Source organism: Salmo salar, chromosome 16 (genome assembly GCF_965601325.2).
Source record: "Salmo salar chromosome 16, fSalSal1, whole genome shotgun sequence".
In the NCBI taxonomy this organism is placed as follows: Eukaryota; Metazoa; Chordata; class Actinopteri; order Salmoniformes; family Salmonidae; genus Salmo; species Salmo salar.
Window position 1 is genome coordinate 52,991,251 of NC_138306.1, and position 24,787 is coordinate 53,016,037.

Here is a 24,787-nt window from a genome sequence, read left to right on the forward strand (position 1 = left end):
AAATGTGAAAGGAATGTAGGAGAATGTAACACAATAGATCTGGTAAAAAAAAAAAAAACTAGTTTCTTTGAAATGCAAGAGAAAGGCCATCATGTATTATTCCAGCCCTGCTGCAATTTAGGTTTTGGCCACTAGAGGGCAGCAGTGTATGTGCAAAGTTTTAGACTGATCCAATGAACCATTGCGTTTCTGTTAAAATTGTTGTATTAAGACTGCCCAAATGTGCCTAATTTGTTTATTAATAACTTTTCATGTTCAAAACTGTGCACTCTCCTCAAACAATAGCATGGTATTATTTCACTGTAATAGCTACTGTAAATTGGACAGCGCAGTTAGATCAACAAGAATTTAAGCTTTCTGCCAATATCAGATATGTCTGTCCTGGGAAATGTTCTTGTTACTTACAACCTCATGCTAATCGCATTAGCCTACGTTAGCTCAACGTCCTGCAGGGGACCCACCGATCCTGAAGAAGTTTTGAGGCCTGTTTACAGAATAGCCTTGAGGGACAATGCTCATGACTGATTTTGCACTGGAAAATAGCATGGGCCAGTGATCTGATGTACAGGCATTGGGTGGTTGAGGCTCTTTGCTTCTTTTGTGTCAACCATTCCCCATTTACAGACGTCCTAACAATGCAGCCTCAGAGAAAAAAAAAAAAACGCTTGTTCAGAGGAACCTGTTCATCCAGATTCTGTTGTAGAAGCACGGTACTGCAGTTTAACTAACACCTGGGCCAGAAAGACCAGTTCCATAGACGGCCACATAGAGAAGTCAGATTTGAACATTCTTAATAGAGCTGCCCAAGTCGATCCCAGGCTGTAGCCCCATAGGGCAGCGCATGATTAGCCTAGCGTCGTCTGGGTTGGGGGGGGGGGGGTTCCTTAGCCCATCGCCCTCTAGCGACTCCTTGTGGCGTGCAGGGCGCCTGTAAGCTGACTTCGGTTGTCAGTCGAACTGTTTCCTCCGAGACATTGGTGCGGCTGGCTTCCCGGGTTAAGCGAGCAGTGTGTTAAGAAGCAGCGCGGCTTGGTGGGTCATGTTTTGGAGGATGCATGTCTCGACCTTTGCCTCTGCCGAACCCGTTGGAGTTGCAGCGATGAGACAAGATCGTAACTACCAATTGGATGTCATGAAATTTGGGAGGAAAGGGGGTACAATTACAAAAAAAATATCAAAATCCTAAGACACTTTAGTCATCACCATGGTGCACAAAACAGCCATTTTAATAATTCTAATAATTGTAGCTGAGAAAATACTATACATGGAACCAACATTTTTCATTGAGCGCTTAATGGAAACTGGCTGTCTTAGGCTATAGCCTTTTTGACTATCATTGAAAATGGAACTCCTGTAATGAAGCAGCTAATAAAATGTCATTTTCAAACATTTGCCAAAATGCAATCTGTTCTGAATAGCGTACCTAATGAGAGCTGTTCCATGTGGTGTTCCACTTAGAAATAGGGGGTATCTAATAGCAACAACTAGGATGGGTTGCTATGACTACGATTGTGGCTTTGGGTTCTGGACAACGAAAGAAAGTTAATATGAAAACCAATAGAACAGGGGAGAAATGCTGGTTAATGGCATGAGGAAGTCTTTATAAAATAATTGCCTCCACATTTCTATGGGTTGGATTTTGGATAGGCTACTTTGCAGCAAGGTAAGAGATGCCTCATTATTTGAAGTAAAGTAAAACAATTTCAGGTTTCAAACAATTGTGCTGCCTCAAGCTCCCATCACAATGTGGTGGGTGACACGCTGACAGCCTGCCTACCGGTAGCTATAGCAGAGGAACACTTTAATTACCAGTTGAGATTGAGAGAAAAAAAAAAAATAGTACTCTTTTTAATTGTGGCCCTCTACAGTTAATTTTTTTTATTTAAAAAAATGTAACACACGGTTGCATTAAGAACAATTTTTATTATTTTTTTGCGCAATGATTGGGCTTACAAACACTTGTTTCACTCCAGTACCAGCTTTTTGAGGAGCTGCTCTCACGCAGCACTATGCCGCTCCTCGAACTAGGCTCTGTATGCTGTACTAATTACGAAAATACACGCATGCCAATTTTAAATCCACTAAATTATGCAAATTAACCTATAGACCGATAAGCATGACCGGTCAAATGTATTTTCGGCAGCTAACCGATTTAACGGTTAACAGCCCTTATTTTCAACGTGTAGGCATATAATTTTTTTTTTTTTGTGGCACATGTTTGTAAGGACAGATTACCTAGATTGAACTATGCATGCTTCGTCCTGTAGTAGGGCTGACCCCATTTAGTCAACTGGTCGATTGTTTGGTCAATAGGCTGTTGGTTGACTGAGATCTCTTTTTAGTCGAGCATTCAGTCGAAATTTTCATTTTTTTTATATTTATTATTTTTTATTGTGCACAAACGTCTGATACGCGCCTGTCTGAGTGGACTAATCTATTGTGGACGCCGTGGGGATGGCACAGTCCATCCTTCTAAGACGTGCTACTGAAATTGTATATTGTTATATTATGTAAGAACAATGGTGCAACACTAATAAAAATAAAAAAAAGTGTTTTCTCTCGCTTTGCAGTTCTTGACACAAATAGGTGCGCCTGGCACCTACTAACAAACCCCGTTCAAAGGCACTTAAATATTTTGTCTTGGCCATTCACCCTCTGAATGGCACACAAACAAGATCCATGTCTCAAGGCTTAAAAATCCTACTTTAACCTGTCTACACCCCTTCATCTACACTGATTGAAGTGGATTTAACAAGTGACGTCAATAAGGGATCTTAGCTTTCACCTAGTCACTCTGTCATGGAAAGAGCAGTTGTCCTTAATGTTTTGGATACTCGGTGCATATCTACAGGAACAAGACAGATCCTGCTTCTGTTGTTTAATAGCCTACTGTTTCAGTTTACACCAAGCCTCACACAACCACATGTTTTGATAAAGCAATTTTTCATCTTTGCAATGCTGTAGTAAAGGCTTTTTTGTTAGAACAACATCTGGTATTATTTATTTTGTGTTTACACTTCCAAATGGTCAGAAATTATAATTTTGTAATGTAAGAGCACTTGTTTGTCGCATAATACGCACGCTTTTCTCGCGCCTTCTTTTTCTTGAACTTCTTATTGTTTTTGTTATTAAGATCATTTGTAGGCTTAGTATAGCAGCTTTGTATAACCACCATCGAGCTGTAGGCCTAACACGGAACCCAAACTGGCTGTGCGCATGAGCCATCTTGCAGACATTTATTTTGTCCCCCCCACACCAAACGCAATCACGACACGCAGGTTAAAATATCAAAACAACCTCTGAACCAATTATATTAATTTGGGGACAGGTCGAAAGGCATTAAACATTTATGGCAATTTAGCTAACTAGCTTGCACTTGCTAGCTAATGTGTCCTATTTAGCTAGCTTGCTGTTGCTAGCTTATTTGTCCTGGGATATAAACATTTTGTTATTTTACCTGAAATGCACAAGGTCCTCTACTCCGCCAATTAATCCACATATAAAACGGTCAACCGACTCGTTTCTAGTCATCTCTTCCTTCCAAGCCTTTTCTTCTCTTGACTTTATATTGCGATTGGCAACTTTCATAAATTAGGTGCATTACCGCCACTGACCTCGCTCGTCTTTCAGTCACCCACGTGGGTATAACCAATGAGGAGATGGCATGTGGGTACCTGCTTCTATAAACCAATGAGATGGGAGAGGCAGGACTTGCAGCGCAATCTGCGTCAGAAATAGAACTGACTTCTATTTTAGCCCTTGGCAATGCAGACATTTGTTGGCGCTAGCAATAATTGAATAACATAGATTTCTAAATTTATTTTTGCAACGCTCGCACACGCGACGCATGCGGTGTGGTCAGCCTGTAAGAGCGCATCCTGTTTAGCTGTCTTAATATCTTAACTTACTTAGATCTATATGTCATTATATAGGCTATTGTACCAATCATTCATTCGTTCATGATTTGAAATGCAATCAAACATTTTAGTTTTAAAATGAAATAACAAAGGGAGCCTTGAGTAATTAGCCTAAACTGTTCCATGTCGGCAATTACATTCACAAATGCGACATTCACAAATTTTAGTCTCTGCTATAATAAAGGCATACAGGGACCCACACTGATGTGCAGGGGGTACACCTAATTTATTTTGTTTATTTACACTGTTCCAAATGGTCCCAAAAAATTATATTGTATTCTAACAGCACCTGTTTTGCACACATGATATGCGCACACTGCTTGTTCCTTACCTTCCTCCTCCAAATTTCTTCCACAAATGTGACTTCCCTTTCCCTCCTGAGCAACCAGTAAACATTCCCATTTCGAGTTTGTTTTTCACGTCCTCCACATAAATTTTTCTGACGTTGCAGTGTTGAGTTTGTTATAGCCAATTTGTGTGATTATGATAGACATAGATCAGTCCCCATTGGTCATGTGCATGCGATGCATACGTGTCACGTAAAGAGAGCAAGAGTTGAGACTGTTTTTCCGAAAAACAAATGGAGGATTTCAGGATCTTTTCAAATGGCTGTAATTATGTTGCGGCTTCAGCAACATGGACTGCGTGATGAACACTGATGTTCTCTGGTGGTCGCTGCAGCAGGAAGTAGGGAAAGACAATGGGTGCTAGTCACAGGCACTAGCAGTAAAACAAATGTTATTACTTCAGCAAACTGCTCTTAAAACATCAGACAAGCTCAGTGCATGTTTTTAATTTTTTTTTATTAATACACATAGGGTGTGTCTATAAATGGAAATATACACGTTTAATCGATTGGTCGAAAAAACAGACAACTCTAGTCTGGGCCAGCCCAATCCTGTGTGTGTGTGTGTGTGTGTGTGTGTGGGCTAGTTTCTGTGCTGTCCAGGTGTCAAGTCAGTCTTTTGGCCGACCTCCGCCTCGTGTGTGTGTGTGTGTGTTTTCCCAAAATCTGTCCTCCCACTCCCCATGGAACGGGTATCATAACAAACCCATAACCAACCCAGCGGCTCAACCGTTGCTCATTGCATTCCCTTCAAACTAAAGAGCATCTTACAATCAAATAGGGTTAGAAACCCCAGTTGGAGGATTCTGTCAACTTATTCCCTGTTTATTCCAGAAATCCTCCAACCAGGATTTCTGCAAATCCAGAGAATTTTGGAAAAGTTTTTTTTTTTTGCAACCCTACAGTCAAACTGGAGTGCAAAGATTAAGTTGATCCCCCAACCCAATGCTGACTCTACCGGAGTATCAATATTAGTTGGATCTGACTCAAAAATAAGCTTGAACCTAATGTATAGAAGCAGGTTTGAATTGCGGTGGTGCAAAGCGCATCTATAACAACCTACAGAATCAGGGCACCCATGTAGGCAGTCAAAATGAAACACAGGCCTTTCATAAGGAGTAAAAATAATGCTGGTACAGACTTACTATGTTCAGGGCAACCCTCAGAGTCCCTGCACATCAGTGTGGGCCCTGTATGTTAATGTTCCCCCTGGCTAAATATTAGCCCATTAGACTAGGTTTATACTGAGCTTGTTACTTAGGTGTTCACACTACGAGAGGGAGAGCTAGACCTTTTACTGTAATGTAAACTTGCAATCTTGTCATGTCTTCTACGCCACCCTTGAAGGCTGCGGGCGAGCTTTGCTTGAGATTCACCCCCACTCCGAGCATTGCAGTGTGAAGAGATGTCGGCCAATGTGTATTGTAGTCCCGTGAGCGGTGACGTACGAGGTTTTAAGGTCAAAGGACGTTTCCGCCACAATCTATATACTGACATTTGCCAGAGAAATCCCTATGCTTTGCATTCACGCTTGCTGTTTGTACATATCCATATCGACAACACCACAGCAAAATGAGTGCGCGGACTTGGTCCGATGCGGAGACCAAGCTTTTGATCTCCATTTGGTCAAGCGATCAGATTCTAGCGAGGTTGTTGCAATGTTACAGAAAGAAAGACGTCTACCTCGACGTCTGCGGCGTTGCTTGAACATGGCCACCATCGTTTTGTGGAAGCAGCGTCAGACATGAAATATGCGTACCGCCGGACCAAAGACGAGAATGGACTGAGTGGTATTGGCAGAGAGGCCTGTCCATTCTATAGGGAATTGGACAATTTCCTCATGCGACCTGCCTCCATGCCTCCCCACATTATGAACGCCAGTGTAACTGCAGCGGATGAAGAGCAAGAATTTGGCAAGTATTTTTTTTTTATTTATTTGTGTAATCGTAGCTAAGAAAAGTCATCCGGACACTATGTCCTAATGTATTAGCCAGACGGCTAGCTAGTTCTAAGTTATATGAATCGAAAGTATCACTACTTCACGTTGTTGTCTGCTAGCTGGTTGCTAACAAAACGTTGCTAGCCTGTTTTTGTAAACTTTGCTCATCACTCCCACCCAAATGCTTGTAATGACTACAAGCTAGTTGCCGTTGAGTTATTTCACCACAACTTTACATCGTGGAATGCTTGCTCCCAAAAGTCACTGTCCATTGCGAATGTATCCTGTTGGGTAACTTTGCTTATCAATCTCTCCTATGTGTAACCGATGTGAAATGGCTAGTTAGTTAGCGATGGTGCGCGCTAATAGCATTTCAATCAGTGACGTCACTCGCTCTGAGACTTGAAGTAGGGTTTCCCCTTGCGTCACAAGGGCCGCGGCTTTTGTGGCGCGATGGGTAACGATGCTTCGTGGGGTGTCAGTTGTTGATGTGTGCAAGGGTCCCTGGTTCGAGCCCAGGTTGGGGCGAAGAGAGGGACGGAACCTACACTGTTACATATGCAGCAACACCAGCCCTGGGTCCCGTCAGTAGCCCCAACTCTGAGCAGTCTGCCCCTAGTTTCCCTCTTAAGTCCAACCAACTCATCTCTTGACTCGGGGAGTGCAAAATACCCCTTGCAGGTATAGGACAGTATAACATGTTATTGTACTTGATATTTTGTTGGCGACGCTACATTAACTTATGTATCACCATTTTTGTAATTGTTGATTTGGCTGACAGTAATCGCTTTCTTGTTCACTCCAGGTGGCAGAGCATCCAGAAAGACTCAATATGAGCGGCAACAACACAGCGAAAAGGCTGCGAAGGAGAATATAAGGGAGCTTGGTTAATTCACCATGTGGTCTCAAAGGCAGGTCGAGATGGACTGGCAGCTAGTGTTGAACTTTTCTGCCGTTATGTAGTGTATGTTCGGAAGCGCTGGCCTGATGCTCCTCAGCAGGCCCCTGTGCAGAGCCAATCCAGGATGTCACTGCTGCAGGGTCAGGATCCAGTGTACAGCAGCACTCCTGTATGGCTTCAGACCACCATCTCAAAGACAATCCAGCCTGGGAAACAACAGTTATTATTATTGGCTGTTGTTTCCCATTTCACCCTAAACAGACAACACACTGAAGAATGCGAAAGCTGAAACGACTGTGCATGTTATTTTCGTAATGCATTAAAGACACGTGTATACAGTGCCAGTTGAATGAGTAGGTGTATCCAAACTTTTGAGTTTCCTTATTTTTACTATTTTCTACATTGTAGAATAATAGTGAAGACATAAACTATGAAATAACACCCATGGAATCATGTGTTAAACAAATCAAAATATATTTGAGATTATTCAAAGTAGCCACCTGTTGCCTTGACGACAGCTCTGCACACTCTTGGAATTCTACTAACCAGTTTTACCTTAACTGGTGGTCGACGACCCCTTGTTAAATAATCAAATCAAAGTTTGTCACGAGCGCCGAATGCAACAGGTGTAGACCTTACAGTGAAATGCTTACTTACAGGCTCTAACCAACAGTGAAAATAAAAAAAGGTATTAGGTAATTAAATAAATAAACAATAGTAAAAAAAAGACAGTGGAAAATTACAGTAGCGAGGCTATATACAGGCACCGGTTAGTCGGGCTGATTTGAAGTAGTATGTACATGTAGATATGGTTAAAGTGAATATGCATATATGATAAACAGAGAGTAGCAGTAGTGTAGAAGAGGGGGTGGTGGGACATCCACTACCCCTTCCGATATAAGTAGTCTGTGTGACTGTCGAGTGTTGGGCTTATGACGGGTAAATGGGACCCGACTATGGCCCCTACACATTGAGGGAATCCAAGATCAAGTTGCCTGAATCCCCGGGTGGTGTCCTCTGCATCTCCGGGTTATCCTTCAACTTGAGTGCAGTAGCAAAATATGCATATATACAAAAGTATGTGGACACCCCTTTAAATTTGTAGATTCGTTTATTTCAGCCACACCCGTTGCATGTCTTTGTGTTCGATTTTTACAACCGTCAGCAATCTCCATAGACAAACATTGGCATTAGAATGGCCTTACTGAAGAGCTCAGTGACTTTCAACTTGGCACTGTCCTATGCCACCTTTCCAACAAGTCAATTTGTCAAATTTCTGCCCTGCTAGAGCTGCCCCGGTCAACTGTAAGTGCTGTTATTGTGAAGTGGAAACGTCTAGGAGCAACAACAGCTCAGCCGCGAAGTGGTAGGCTATAGAAGTGTGTAAAAAATCTTCTGTCGTCACTTGCAACAGTCACTACCGTGTTCCAAACTGCCTCTGGAAGCAATGTCAGCACAAGAACTGTTGGTCGGGAGCTTCATGAAATGGGTTCCAGTGACCGAGCTGCACATACAAGCCAACGATCACCATGTGCAATGCCAAGCATCGGCTGGAGTGTTGTAAAGCTCGACACCATTGGACTCTGAAGCAGTGGAAACTCTTTTTTGGAGCGATGAATCTGGCAGTCTGACGAACAAATCTGGGTTTGGCGGATGCCAGGAGAACACGCCCTGCCTGAATGCATAGTGCCAACTGTAAAGTTTGGTGGGATGAATGATGGTCTGGGGCTGTTATTCATGGTTCGGGCTAGGTGTCACTAATGCTCTTGTGGCTAAATGGAAGCAAGTCACCTCAGCAATGTTACAACATCTAGTGGAAAGCCTTCCCAGAAGAGTGGAGGCTGTTATAGCAGCAAAGGGGAGAACCAACTTCATATTAATGACCATGATTTTGAAATGAGTTGTTTGACGAGCAGGTGTCCACATACTTTAGGTCATGTAGTTCTTGACGGGTAGAACAGACTTACCTGTAGCCAAAATTGCATGTACTTGTCTCTGTCAATGTCGCTATTCATTTAAAACCCTACCAAACAGGAATGTCAACATTTTATACCATCAGCAGCACTTATTCCCTGGAGAGCACCATTGTGGGTTCTAAGGTAAAGCAAAATACGTCAGCCAGTAAGTTTATACGCCTTCTAGATCATGGGGCTGCGTGCGTACATGCCGCTTCAAGCCCCCCAAACTCCCTCTCGGTACATGACATACCCGTTGCTAATGTAAATGGAAAAGTTCATGTACGTATTATGTAAATTTAAACTTTGTTTTTATAAAACATTTTATTAACACAACAAATACAAAAAAACTGAACTATACAAACAAGAATACATAAACCTAAGAGGTATTACATATCAAGATTAATTTTCAATTTGTTAAATACTTTTATGGTGCGTATTGTTTTCACATTTACTGATCATTTCAAAATAGAATTTAAATATCTTTAAATAATGTGAGGGTTGTTCTCTGTCCACTTCATTTTATGGATAAAGAATCTTCCATGAAAGATAAACAAATTAACATTGAAACTTTGTTGCGATGCCTCTGCTTCAACTCTCTTCAATCTGAATAAGCTCGAAATGTTCCCCCTGGCTCTCTATCTGTTTGTAAAGGTAAACATTAGCCCAATATCCCTCACAGTACCCCTAGAAGACTGCCCTCTGGGCAGGTTTATACTGGGCTGTTTACTTACATAATGGGCACCATCAATTAAGATAGTGGAGGAGCAAAGCTGGTTTATAATAATGTTTTTTTTGTCATGCTTGACGATTTTATATTTACCATGCAGGACCATTGTCCCTTTTTAGTCGTCTGGTCTTGGGTGAACAAATGGCTAGACATGACGGATCTATTTAACATTAACATACCTGATTAACTAGGTTTCTGTTCTGTTTGACATAGTTCATAGTCAACTGAAGTAGTTTTGTTGACATTGATTTAGGTGAGGATAATGGCTAATAACTCACTCTGCTGACGACATCTGGTTAAAGTGAGGATAATGGCTAACTCTGGAGACGTGGTTTAGATGAGGATAATGGCTAACTCTGACGTCATTTGGTTTAGATGAGGATAATGGCTAATAACTGCTGACATCATCATCTGGTTTAGCGACTGTAGTGCAGCTGTTGAGAAGAATAGAGAGGCCCATATGCGGTAAACTCCTAGTATAAATAAAGGTTTCCCCCATATGCTGTAAACTCTGTCGATGGGCCCTTCAAGGCCCTAATTTTAGCCAGTGGCCCTGTACTACTATGGCTGACCTTGTAAAACAACACATTTCATTGCTTTTGCTCAATAAAATGTTTTTAAACTTTGCAGTTGGTGTGAGGAGTATAAACATGACAAATACATCACAGATCATACTTGCAAAGATTAGGCTGCTATAGCGGGTAGGAGCGTTGGGCCAATAACCGAAGGCACTTAACCCACTACTCCCCGGGCGACCGAAGACATGGATGTCGATTTTTAAGGCAACCCTCCGCACCTCTCTAATACAGAGGCGTTGGGTTAAATGCGGAAGACATTTCAGTTGATGAAATCTAATTTTATTAGTCACGTGCCGAATACAGGTGTAGACCTTACAGTGAAATGCTTACTTACAAGCCCCTAAAAGAGGGGGGTTGGGGGGGCGGCAATGCAAATAGTCTGGGTGGCCATTTGATTACATGTTCAGTAGTCTTGTGGCTTGGGGGTAGAAGCTGTTTATAGAAGCCTCTTGGACCTAGACTTGGCGCTCCGGTACCGTTTGCCGTGCGTTAGCAGAGAGAACGGTCTATGACTAGGGCCTTCCTGTTACACCGCCTGGTATAGAGGTCCTGGATGGCAGGATGTTTGACCCCAGTGATGTACTGGGCCATACGCACTAACCTCTGTAGTGCCTTGCGGTCGGAGGCTGAGCAGTTGCCATACCAGGCAGTGATGCAACCAGTCAGGATGCTCTCGATGGTGCAGCTGTAGAACCTTTTGCTGATCTGAGGACCCATGCCAAATCTTTTCAGTCTCCTGAGGGGGCATAGGTTATGTTGTGCCCTCTTCACGACTGTTTTGGTGTGCTTGGACCATGTTCGTTTGTTGGTGACGTGGACACCAAGGAACTTGAAGCTCTCAACCTGTTCCACTACAGCCCCGTCGATGAGAATGGGGGCGTGCTCGGTCCCCTTTTTCCTGTAGTCCACAATCATCTCCTTTGTCTTGATCATGTTGAGGGAGGGGTTGTTGTCCTGGCACCACACGGCCAGGTCTCTGACCACCTCCCTATAGGCTGTCTTGTCGTTGTCGGTGATCAGGCCTACCACTGTTGTCATCAGCAGACTTAATGATGGTGTTGGAGTTGTGCCTGGCCGTGCAGTCATGAGTGAACAGGGAGTACAGGATGGGACTGAGCACGCACCCCTGAGGGTCCCCTGTACTTATTGATGAAGCCAATGACTGATGTGGTGTACTTCTCAATACCATCGGAGGAATCTCGGAACATATTCTAGTCTGTGCAAACAACACAGTCCAGTAGCTTATCATCAGCTTCATCTGAACACATTTTTACTGACCGAGTCACTGGTACTTCCTGCTTTAATTTTTGCTTGTAAGCAGGAATCAGGAGGATAGAATTATGGTCAGATTTGCCCAAATGGAGGGCGAGGGAGAGCTTTGTATGCGTCTCTGTGTGGTGTAAAGGTGGCCCAGAGTTGTTTTCCCCCTCTGGTTGCACATTTAACATGCTGATAGAAATTTGGTAAGACAGATTTAACTTTCCCTGTATTAAAATCCCTGACTACTAGAAGCGCTGCCTCTGGGTGAGCGTTTTCCTGTTTGCTTATGGTGGAATACAGCTCATTCAGTGTGGTCTTAGTGCCTGCATCAGTCTGTCGTGGTATGTAGACAGCTATGAAAAATACAGATGAAAACTCTAGGTAGATAGTGTGGTATACAGCTTATCATGAGATGCAAAACCTTGAGACTTCCTTAGATAGTGTACCATCTGTTATTTACAAAAATGCATTGTCCGCCACCCCTTATCAGACGCCGCTGTTCTATCTAGCCAATACAGCGTATAACCAGCCAGTTGTATGTTGATAGTGTCGTCGTTCAGCCACGACTCCGTGACGCATAAGATATTACAGCTTTGAATGTCCCGTTGGTAGTTTAATCTTCTGCGTAGGTCACCTATTTTATTGTCCAAAGATTGCACGTTTGCTAGCAGATGGAAGGAAGTGGGGGTTTATTCGATCGCCTACGAATTCTCAGAAGGCAGCCCGCCCTCTGGCCCCTTTTTTCTCCGCCTTCTCTTCACGCAAATCACGGGGATCTGGGCCTGTTCCTGAGAAAGCAGTATATCATTCAGGTCCGGCTCGTCAAACTCGTTAAAGGAAAAAAAGGATTCTGCCGGTCCGTGGTAAGTAATCGCAGTTCTTTATTATTTTTTTTATTTTTGGTCATAAGAGTCGGTATCAGCAACATTATGTACAAAATAAGTTACAAACAATGCAAAGAAACGAACCAAAAAAAACAACAATTTGTTAGGAATACGTAAAACGTCAGCCTTGTTCTCCGGCGCCGTCTTGTTGCATTCGTACAAGTGACTGGGTGTATCGGCCTTTCCCTATCATACACCCCAGGTTTTGCGCTTCATTCTCTCACTTGTGCCTTGTATTCCCGTAGTTGCAACACGATCACACCAGATGCACTTCAGTATTCAATGTTTGTCCCTTGTCCCCAGGACATTGGATGATGCCTTTTTTTAATGCCGTCCACTAGGTGCAACTTAACTGTCTTTAAAAAAAAATATATATATATATATCTATATATCTATATCTATATCTATATATATATGCTTAACCGTGAAGTTATTTTCTGTTTTAACAACTTTTAACAATTTACCTACTTTCACTTCACCCACAGATGTTTATCCCACTGGACAAACATTGAATACCGACGTGAGATGTTGTTGCTAGTCGAGCCGACCACGTCAAACCACACTGCTGTTTCATCCATGGCAATGATGTTGGTATGCTTTCTCTCTTCTGTTGCTCAATCTTTACAGTACTCCCTGAAGTTAACTCGTAAACAATTCATTTAGACCAGTGTTTATTTGCTGAAACGTGTGCCAGCTATTAAAAGGGACAGGTCGCTATTTGAGAGAGTGCGTCAGTCAGTAATCTCTTAAACCCCCATTGGTCGAAGGGGTTGAAGTATGATTTGTTCAGCTGCCGCCGCCTGGTGTGGTGTTTGGTGTGGTTTTGCAGGGCGACGTGTGCCTGTGCATCTGTCCCCTGTTGAAGAACAAATTTAGATTTTTCATCTCTGAAAGCATGTGTTCTCTGTTTTTTGTGTCCCTGGTATCTGGTCAGCACCCCTGACCGGGGTGTTGTGGTTCTGCCGATTCCCCGTCGGGAGTGTGGTGACTTGGATGTTAGGGTTTGCGTGGTGGGGGGGTGATACACGTGTGGGTGCGTTGTGTTGGGGGTCTAGGGGTGACTGGAATGTCTGCTGTTCTGTTCCTGGCAGGGGGCACGTGCTGTGTTCAGAACAGGTCCTTGTTGTGTGTGGCACATGGAGCAAGCCTTGTCTCTTTTATATAAACGGCCCATAGGTCTCCTCCCGTAATGAAATGTACCGGCCGCCTTGTTTTCCTTTAGATTTGGCTGCCAGTGTCTGCCCTCCTCTTAACCCCTCCCGGTCCATCATTCTTCCCCAGCTCCTATTGGGACCTATTCCGACCGCTGTCTCTGTGTAATGGATAAACGCATTCCATACTCAGTCGTTGGGCATTCTGTTTCCTCTTTTGTCCTGGATGTGTTAATTGGTCGGTTCAAAGGGGGAAGAATGTGCTGTTCTCCCCCCTTGTTTATCAACCAGTCAGATTTAAATGAACTCAGGCCCCTGTGTGGAATGCGGTCACTTCATTTAGCTGTCTCGCATGTTATCATGGACCTGTTGGCATCTCATTCCCCTCAGTCCCTGGTCTGTATAGCTGTAGTATGCATAGCCAACATAACAAAGTCCAATGTATACCAAAAGTGTTTACAATAGGAAATCACAGCAAGAAGTATGGCTCCCCAGTTGTCTAATGTTGAGTAGAGACACTGGGAAAGGTCAAACGATCCACATTTTCACAATATTTCCATATTTTGATAACTGATTTTTGATAATTGGATGTTTGCATTTTGAAACATAGCCACATAAGACTGGACAGTAAGGACCTTGGTGACATGAGGAAAGTTGTTGGATATTCGATTTGTTTAATTCAGGGGTTCCCAAACTTTTTTTGTCCCGCGACTCCATTTTGATATCAAAATGTTTCCATGACCCCACCATGTACAAAAGAAACTACGTTTTTTTTTAATGTAATTAACGGCCAAAGTTTACTTTTTACAATTTGGGCTATGAGTCTATTAAAAATCAGTCTGACAGTATTTCAATCTCAAGATGGTATGGTTTGAAGTGACTGATGCATCATAAAGGTATTGGGAAATTCAGAAGATCATCAGACAATGTTGTATGATCTTCTGTGTAGAAAATAACATAAAATATCGATGCCATTTCCCCCCTGCCAGATTCAGTGGCTGGTCTTGCTCTAACAGCTTGTAGACATATTAGAGGGAAGCGGTATGTACAGTTGAAGTCGGAAGTTTACATACACTGAGGTTGGAGTCATTAAAACTCGTTTTTCAACCACTCCACAAATTTCTTGTTAACAAACTATAGTTTCGGCAAGTCGGTTAGGACATCTACTTTGTGCATGACAAGTCATTTTTCCAACAATTGTTTACAGACAGATTATTTCACTTACAATTCACTGTATCACAATTCCAGTGGGTCAGAAGTTTACATGCACTAAGTTGACTGTGTCTTTAAACAGCTTGGAAAATGCCAGAAAATTATGTCATGGCTTTCGAAACTTCTGATAGGCTAATTGACATCATTTGAGTCAATTGGAGATGTACCTGTGGATGTATTTCAAGGCCTACTTTCAAACTCAGTGTCTCTTTGCTTGACATCATGGAAAAATCAAAAGAAATCAGCCAAGACCTCAGAAAAAACATTGTAGACCTCCACAAGTCTGGTTCATCCTTGGGAGCAATTTCCAAATGCCTGAAGGCACCACGTTCATCTGTACAAACAATAGTACGCAAGTATAAACACCATGGGACCACGCAGCCGTCATACCGCTCAGGAAGGAGATACGTTCTGTCTCCTAGAGATGAACGTACTTTGGTGCGAAAAGTGCAAATCGATCCCTGAACAACAGCAAAGTACCTTGTGAAGATACTGGAGGTAACGGGTACAAAAGTATCTATATCCACAGTAAAACGAGTCCTATATCGACAACCTGAAAGGCCGCTCAGCAAGGAAGAAGCCACTGCTCCAAAACCGCCATAAAAATGCCAGACTACGGTTTGCAAATGCACATGGGGACAAAGATTGTATTTTTGAAGAAATAGAACTGTTTGGACATAATGACCATCGTTATGTTTGGAGGAAAAAGGGGGAGGCTTGCAAGCCGAAGAACACCATCCCAACCGTGAAGCCCGGGGGTGGCAGCATCATGTTGTGGGGGTGCAGGAGGGACTAGTGCACGTCACAAAATAGATGGCATTTTGAGGAAGGAAAATGATGTGATATATTGAAGCAACATCTCAAGATCACCGTCAGGAAGTTAAAGCTTGGCTGCAAATGGGTCTTCCAAATGGACAATGACCCCAAGCATACTTCCAAAGTTGTGGCAAAATGGCTTAAGGACAACAAAGTCGAGGTATTGGAGTGGCCATCACAAAGCCCTGACCTCAATCCTATAGAAAATTTGTGGGCAGAACTGAAAAAAAGTGTGTGTGAGCAAAGAGGCCTACAAACCTGACTCAGTTACACCAGCTCTGTCAGGAGAAATGGGCCAAAATTCACCCAACTTATTGTGGGAAGCTTGTGGAAGACTACCTGAAACAGTTGACCCAAGTTAAACAATTTAAAGGCAATGCTACCAAATACTAACTTAGTGTATGTAAACTTCTGACCCACTGGGAATGTGATGAAAGAATTAAAAGCTGAAATAAAATGATTCTCTCGACTATTATTCTGACATTTCACATTCTTAAAATAGTGGTGATCCTAACTGACCTAAGACAGGGAATTTTTACTAGGATTAAATGTCAGGAATTGTGACAAACTGAGTTTAAATGTAATTGTATAAGGTGTATGTAAACTTCTGACTTCAACTGTATGTATGTGTTCCTGAGAGTCTTCTCTCTCAGTGATGGGGTCATAATATTTTGTAGCTTAAACCATTGAAAAGAGAGACATTTGTAGGACGACAACAGAAACCGCTCTGTTTACGACCACATCTAGCGGTTACCGGAGGGTTGGAACTCCCGTCTCAAATGACACAACCAGGAAATGGCGGAGTGATTTCTGCGTTACACCTTTTTTAAAGTGATACGAATGGGACATGTAGTCATTAACTAGACCTTGAATGTTTTACAAATAAAATGTTGTTACCTCAAAACATTAGGCCTCATATTAGTGTGTAGCCCAAATCTGTTCGGACGCTACAGAGACAAGTTGGCAGATCGGCTGTACCGACTTCAGACGAGTCCCAAGACGCTTGTGGGGGGTGAAACGGAGGGGTCATAATAGATTTAAGGTCATAACCGTTCGGACGCTACAGACTATTTTGTGAGAACTGATTTTCGGGATGTCTCACAAACATCGCTCTATCACCTTTCACCTCAGAAGTGGAAGTGTTACATAGGCGGATGCGGTGGATTGAAACGAATTCAATGCAAAGAAACATATATAGTTTAAATTGACTAGATTAAAAATAAATAAAAGTTTAGGCGAAGGAAATGATCAGGCCCACACAATCTGAAAATAGTATCACCCTGAAATACCATATCGATATTTGATAACCATAGTTATTCAAAAGTAAGTGCCATAATTTGGGCTTGATAAAAATCAAACATGCACATACTTGAGAGATAAGTAAATTTAAATGGATTGATAAAGGTGTGGTTTAACACATGCAGTGTGAGATGACGTTTTGTAGCAGTAAGTAAATATGATTATATAAACCTGTCACTGAGTAGACAAATTAGAATGTAGACGCTCAAAACTCCTCCCCTAACATTCTTCCAAGCAAGTCCATGTGATGTAAAGGGCTTTTAAAGACTGGAAACACTCACTCCCTTCAAAACACTGATATACCTACGAGTCAGAGACGCACCGTGGACTCTTCTTTTGACTTTTCTGAGAGTTGCAATTTGGGAAGTTTTGTTGATCATGCGTTGCGAGATGAGCTACAGTCTAAACTACTCGCCAGGATCCTCACCCACGACTTCAGGACGTGTGGTTTCTTACAGAGCACGATGCCGGTAATAGTCTTGAGTATTTGGACATACTGTATTTGGAGGCTATTCCCTCATCAGTGTGTAGCTGTCTTTTACTATTGTATTTAGACACATCATCAATGCAGGATTTTATTTTTAATCAACTTGCTTGTTCTCTTGCTCTATATATTGTCAGTTAGAAGGACATAGTTGCGAGTGTACCGTGGATAATTGTTGGTACCTGTTATCTCCACGGCATTGTTAGCAACTGTATCACGTTTGAGAGCCACAGTGATATAAGTGCTTTGGCTACTTTAGCTTCAATGTGGTGGTTTGAAGTTGTGACTGTCTCCCTGCACGTCCTCTCGTCGCCTTGTTGAGACTGAGTCAGTCATATAGGCTACATAGCCTTAGTGGGTACAGTGCGCCCTCTCTGCACGTCCTCTCGTCGCCTTGTTGAGCTTTCAGTCAGTCATATAGGCTACATAGCCTTAGGGGGTACAGTGCGCCCTCTCTGCACGTCCTCTCGTCGCCTTGTTGAGCTTTCAGTCAGTCATATAGGCTACATAGCCTTAGGGGGTACAGTGCGTCCTCTCGTCGCCTTGTTGAGACTGAGTCAGTTATATAGGCTACATAGCCTTAGTGGGTACAGTACGTCCTCTCTGCACGTCCTCTCGTCACCTTGAGACTGTCAGTCATGTAGGCTACATAGCCTTAGTGGGTACAGTGCGCCCTCTCTGCACGTCCTCTCGTCGCCTTGTTGAGACAGTGTCAGTCATATAGGCTACATAGCCTTAGTGGGTACAGTACGTCCTCGTAGCCTTGTTGAGACAGTGTCAGTCATATAGGCTACATAGCCTTAGTGGGTACAGTACGTCCTCTCGTCGCCTTGTTGAGACAGTGTCAGTCATATAGGCTACATAGCCTTAGTGGGTACAGTACGTCCTCGTAGCCTTGTTGAGACAGTGTCAGTCATCTAGGCTACATAGCCTTAGTGGGTACAGTGCGCCCTCTCTGCACGTCCTCTCGTCGCCTTGTTGAGCTTTCAGTCAGTCATGTAGGCTACATAGCCTTAGTGGGTACAGTGCGCCCTCTCTGCACGTTCTCTCGTCGCCTTGTTGAGCTTTCAGTCAGTCATGTAGGCTACATAGCCTTAGTGGGTACAGTGCGCCCTCTCTGCACGTTCTCTCGTCGCCTTGTTGAGCTTTCAGTCAGTCATGTAGGCTACATAGCCTTAGGGGGTACAGTGCGCCCTCTCTGCACGTCGCCTTGCAGAGCTGCAGCGAGTCACGTAGCCTGCATAGCCGTGGGGATACAATGGTCGTCGACGATTGATCGATTACTTGTTTACATTGAATAGAGGAGCCAATGACATTAATGGAATAGTCGGGACCTAATTTGAAGATGATCTTGTCAACCGTTTGGCGAATTGTTAGTTAAATTGCGCGCCAGCATAGTTTTAGGCATTTAATTGATTTATGATATGCGGACACACTCACTCAACCATGTATCACCTGTAGACACGGTCCCATGCCGATGATGTGCTCTAAATCCTAACTGTAAAGGGACATTTAATCAGCAAATGAATGTTCTGTATCCTGTTCACGTTTTGAAGTATAGCGAGGAAACCTAAAACTTTCACTGTATTTGGAGCAGAACAGAATGGACCGTATAGTTTCACCTCACCCGTGCGCATATGGAGGAATAATACAATTTAATGTATTCAGCAGGATCAGTAAACGATTAAAACACACAATTACAGACCTGGACAATATGTTGTCTTGCCAGTGCCCCTTCTAGCGGCGCGTTGCGCGGAAGCGCCTTTGTTCAGATGGGGCGCTGTAGTCAGTGCACGACAGGCATCGACCGGGTGTTGCTAAAGGGATCAGAAACGCAACCTTTTGAGGGATTAAATAGAGATTTGTGAGATTATTTAATGTGTCTACGAGACGTTGGCCACTGAACGACGTGAGTATAATGCATTTTTCTACAAGGGTAATACGCTAAACGGAGCAAGGGAGGAGAAGTGGTGGTAACCTCCATAAAAGGGTACACAGTATGCTGTTTGTTCCACTGTAGGCTACGTGTCGCCTAGACAACAAAACATGGCAAAATAAAAACTATCCTCAAATCAATGTCGAGATAAAGCAAGTGCACTGTATCATGAAACGATGACTTTCCACACAATGGAGCGTCATTTTGCACAGCCCTTTCAGCACTAGTGTCTGTGCTATAAACCTAATCCCCCCCCAACATCTGTGCTGCTTAATCCCCTTTATGTTCAACTAGCCGAAATCCCAATTGCATATAACCTGTTTTCTTTAAACCGTATTAAGAGGCAGGCAGCATTCTTCTACATGCTGGAAAAGCAGACAAATGTCAAATGTGGTTTTTAAACAGGATTGTGCCTAAATCCCTGCATTACGCTGCATGGGGAAACAGAAACATACATTGGAATGTGTAGTAGAGGATTGATGATTCTCTTCAAAGCATTTCGGGGGTCTTTTTCCTCATTCCTTCGGTATGTTGACATTATTTTCTCTCTGACTCTTTCTCCACAGTTCTTCTGGAGCCAGTGTTGTAGCCATCGATAACAAGATCGAGCAAGCGATGGTGAGTGCATCTCTAGTTTTTCTACCCACTAGCTAGGTACCACTACACGTATTTAAAAGTTGATGGAGATGCCTTTTGACCTGAAGTCAGTGGTAAAGCTTGTGAGTAACATTGATATGGTAGTATCTCTGTCTTGCTAGCCCTCTGACGTAACCCCTCACATGGTAGTATCTGTCTTGCTAGCCCTCTGACCCCTCACATCGTATGACATGGTAGTATCTGTCTTGCTAGCCCTCTGACGTAACCCCTCACATGGTAGTATCTGTCTTGCTAGCCCTCTGACCCCTCACATCGTATGACATGGTAGTATCTGTCTTGCTAGCCCTCTGACCCCTCACATCGTATGACATGGTAGTATCTGTCTTGCTAGCCCTCTGACCCCTCACATCGTATGACATGGTAGTATCTGTCTTGCTAGCCCTCTGACCCCTCACATCTCTGTAGTGTTATATGCTCCTGAGTTGTTGTACTGATGCTCTCCCCCTCTCCTTCTCCTCAGGACCTGGTGAAGAGCCACCTGATGTATGCAGTGAGGGAGGAGGTGGAGGTTCTGAAGGAGCAGATCAAGGAGCTGTATGAGAGGAACTCTCAGCTGGAGCGGGAGAACGCTGTGCTCAAGTCCCTGGCCAACACTGATCAGCTCACCCAGCTGTCGTCCACCCAAATCAGCCCGGCCGGCAGCACCTCCCCCCCTCAGCAGCAACCCCCCACCAATAACGCCAATACCAAACCCCACTTGGAAGGTGCAGCCCAGGCTCTCAGCCTGCTCCAGCAGCCCAATGTCACCTCAGCGTGATCACCTGCCTCCGTGACACACCTCCCCGAAATACGCGAGGAGGAGACCCCAACCAACCAACCAACCAACCAACCATAACATAATCAACACTTGATTATGTTTTTTTTGAGAAGCAAAAGCGGCCTTTGTTTGCCACCCTTGTCTTTTTGAGTGGCGTTAAGAGCCATGCTTCAGTGTGCTGCTGCTGTCGTCGGGCCTTCCCAGTATTAGACAATCATCATCCTGTGAAAGCATTCTTTTGGCCGGGCGTCCCGTGTTCAGTCGAAGGGGAACTGGCCAGGGGCGAGTACAGCGCAGGCTGCGTCCCACGCAGGGGAGAGAGGTGATGGGCCGTATTGTGGCAGGATAACTGGGGGTGGTCCAAAGGCCCCCCCAAAAAACACTGGGCTGTTGGTGGTGAGTGGAAAAGAACGGGGGAATGAGAGGGACAAAGAGACTGAGGTGGGGGAAGAGGATTCTCGCCCCACCATAAGAGGAATGTGTCTCTCACTGTGAGAAGAGCAAGAGTTTTCCCAGAGCCACCACACTTTGACCCAAGTAATAAAAAAGACCTTCATTAGTTCAGTTTTACTGTTTGCATTTATTTATTTCGGGGCTGCTATTTTCATAATGTAAATGAACAATGTAACAGAAATACTTATATTTAAAAAAATAAAAAAATAAAAAAAGTTTCTGTTATGATAGATTGATTATCGGTCAGGCATTTTTGGTAGTATAATGCAACAAGTAGTTCCGTATAGGCAATAGGTTCTTTAAAATGGCAATTTCCTATGGCATAGCATCGCTAACACTAAAAGGCAGTTCATTTAAATGATGAAATCCAGGTTGAATGTACATTTTGTAGAGAGTGTAAAGTATTGAGAGCGTAGAGGGTTTGTACAGGTGAACACAAGTTCTTCAAATATATATATATATTCTTCAATGAATTTTCGGTGGTTATATTTTGATGAAGAACACTGTTCATTTCCTTTGCTATAGTTTCTTTTTGGAAAAAAATGTAGAGAAAATTGCCATACTTCCCCAACCTTTTTTTTTTTTAAATTCTGTTGCGCATATTTAATTTCTGGGCTGGGGGTAAAAAATAAATAAAAAAAAGCTGTGAAATTGTTCAACCTACTTTGTAACCAAAGACACAAAGCTGTGTAATTCCTATATTTTTTATTATTTTTGAATGCACACTTCTATGTATTTTTACTTTCTTTTATTTTTTTTACTTCCTCCTTCACATCAAATGTTTTTTTTGGGGGATGCTGTTTAGCATGTTCTGCATGATCTATAATCAAACCACTTTCTTACCTCATGTTTTTATCCAACGCTCTTATTGTAACATATAGTTAGTTATTCAGTCTGAACGATGGGTAATGGACGGGGGGTGGGGGGGAGGGAGAATGAGGGATTAAGAGGAAGGGAGAGTCAGAAGCTCACATTAGCAGAAAATGAAGTTTGACCCATCTTTTTGTTCATGTAAACAGTGTTTTTTTTATTTTTTTTATTTCATATGCAGACAAAGTTTTGTTACGTTTAATGTATTTGATGAATGCAAACATTTAGATTCTGATTGTAGTTTACCAATCTGTACTTCAATAAAAAACGTTCTAACTTAACGGAAACTTTGTACACATTTCACAACTCCAGCTTGAACCCAGTAAATTCCTGTATGAGCATATTATGGTATGTCCTGTCTGTGTTACATGTATTTTGTGCCTCCTGCACCATCGCCAGTTGTCGGGCGACCTGGTTTATTCTTTGTGGCTTATAATTGTACAATCGGTCATCTTTAGCAGGATGAATTTAGATTTCAACTAAAGTATTTTTTTTAATATTTTTTTTTGAAGGAGATGCTGTGCACATGCCAGGTGTACTGTATGAAAGTGATTTATCACTGAGCCTTGGAGAAAATATCTTAACAATGCCCTTGTAATGTGCTGTTCTGACGGTTTCAGTAAAAAAAATAAATTACTGTTTTATTAAGAATGTCAATGTCTCGCCCAGTGCATTTTTTTAAATTTGTCATTTTACAATGAATGACTAATGATCAGCCTAGATTGACTAAGCTGGTTGTCGTACAAGTACGAAACATACTGTGTCCAGGGTATATAGCTGTCAACTATATCTCACATCAACCTCCGCTCGATGTACTTCACTCTAGGATCAACACGAACACATGATGCAGTACTATCTTTGAATTGACACTAACACTAGGCTAGGATATTATATTTTCTTATAGGTATGATAATCTCTTGTTTCGCAGCAAGGTTTATTTGTGTGTGGTGACTTAGAAAGATTCTGAACTAGGATCCTGATTGAGCCAATAAGACAAATGTCTGGTCTGCACTCCATCAATATGGTGAAGTTTGAGCTAAAAGCAGAATAGGAAAGTGCCCAGAGGGGTTCATGCCTGCTTCCAATGTACACTACATAACCAAGAACATCTCATACCAAAATCATGGGCATTTAATATGGAGTTGGCCCCCCCCCTCCCCTTTGTAATAAGTCTCCACTCTTCTGGGAAGGGTTTCCACTAGACGTTGGAACGTTGCTGCTGTTCATCCCAAAGGTGTTCGATGGAGTGGAGTTCTGGGCTCTGTGCAGGCCAGTCAAGTTCTTCCACACCGATCTCGACAAACCATTTCTGCATGGACCTCACTTTGTGCACGGGCTTATTCTCATGATGAAACAGGAAAGGGCCTTCTCCAAACTGTTGCCACAAAGTTGGAAGCACATTGTATAAAATGTTATTGCATGCTGTAGAATTAAGATTTCCCTTCACTGGAATTAAAGGGCCTAGCCCGAACCATGAAAAACAGCCGCAGACCATTATTCCTCCACCAAACTTTACAGTTGGTATTATGCATTCGGGAAGGTAGCGTTCTGGCATCCGCCAAACCCAGATTCGTTCGCCGGACTACCAGAAAGTGAAGCGTGATTCATCACTCTAGAGAACGCGTTTTGACTGTTCCAGAGTCTAATGGCGGCAAGCTTTACATCTCTCCGGCCGAGGCTTGGCATTGCTCATGGTGATCTTAGGCTTGTGTGCGGCTGCTCGGCCATGGAAACCAATTCCTGAAGCTCTCGACTTACAGTTCTTGTGCTGACATTGCTTCCAGAGGCAGTTTGGGACTTGGTAGTGAGTATTGCAACTGAGGACAGACTATTTTTTACGCACTACGCGCTTCAGCACTCGGCGGACCGTTCTGTGAGCTTGTGTGGCCTACCACTTTGCGGCTGAGCCGTTGTTGCTCCAAGACATTTCCACTTCACAAAAACAGCGCATACAATTGTACGCGGCAGCTCTAGCAGGGCAGAAATTTGATAAACTGACTTGTTGGAAATGTGGCATCCTATGACAGTGCCACATTGAAAGTGACGGCGTTCTTCAGTAAGGCCAGTCTACTGCCAATGTTTGTCTATGGAGATTGCATGGCTGTGTGCTCAATATTATACACCTGTCAGCAACAGGTGTGGCTGAAATAGCTGAATCCACCAATTTGAAGGGGTGTTCACATACTTTGTTATATACCTGCCCAGAGTGCTGATACCTGTTTCCAATGTATCTGCCAAGAGGGTTACATTGAACATACCATTTTTTGGTTTTTACATTTGTAACTGAATGGGGTGATGAGTCATTGTTATAACTAGCTGGTATTTCCTTAGGATTTCCTAAGAAATTATGTGGTAATGTGTGCCCAACTGTATCATACTTCGAAGATTTCAACATGGTCATTTCCTGGTACCAAATGGTAGCCTACAACCAAGTTACAGTATTGCCTACAATGTGTTGCTTGTTTCATTGCATCCCAGAGAAACTAAACGCTCGACTAACTGAGCGTTGAAAGTGCCACGCTCGACCAACTGAGCGTTGAAAGTGCCTCGCTCTACCAATTGAGCCACACGTGACCCTGTGTTTTTATGTCGCTGTATTTTGTTAACAGCTTTAGGAATCTAATCTTATTTTGTCTGCTAAT

General features: G+C 43.0%; 1 protein-coding gene across 1 annotated transcript in view; it reads left to right on the plus strand.

Annotated features, from left to right (window-relative positions):
• Window positions 1–22,802, plus strand: part of LOC106574174 (TSC22 domain family protein 2) — a 49,492-nt gene extending 26,690 nt beyond the window's left edge. The window contains exons 2-3 of the mRNA XM_014149843.3: window positions 19,975–20,026; window positions 20,526–22,802. Of these exons, the coding sequence (XP_014005318.1) occupies window positions 19,975–20,026; window positions 20,526–20,822 (349 nt within the window). The 3' untranslated portion in view covers window positions 20,823–22,802. The remainder of the gene's footprint in view (window positions 1–19,974; window positions 20,027–20,525) is intronic.
• Window positions 22,803–24,787: the final 1,985 nt, after the last annotated feature.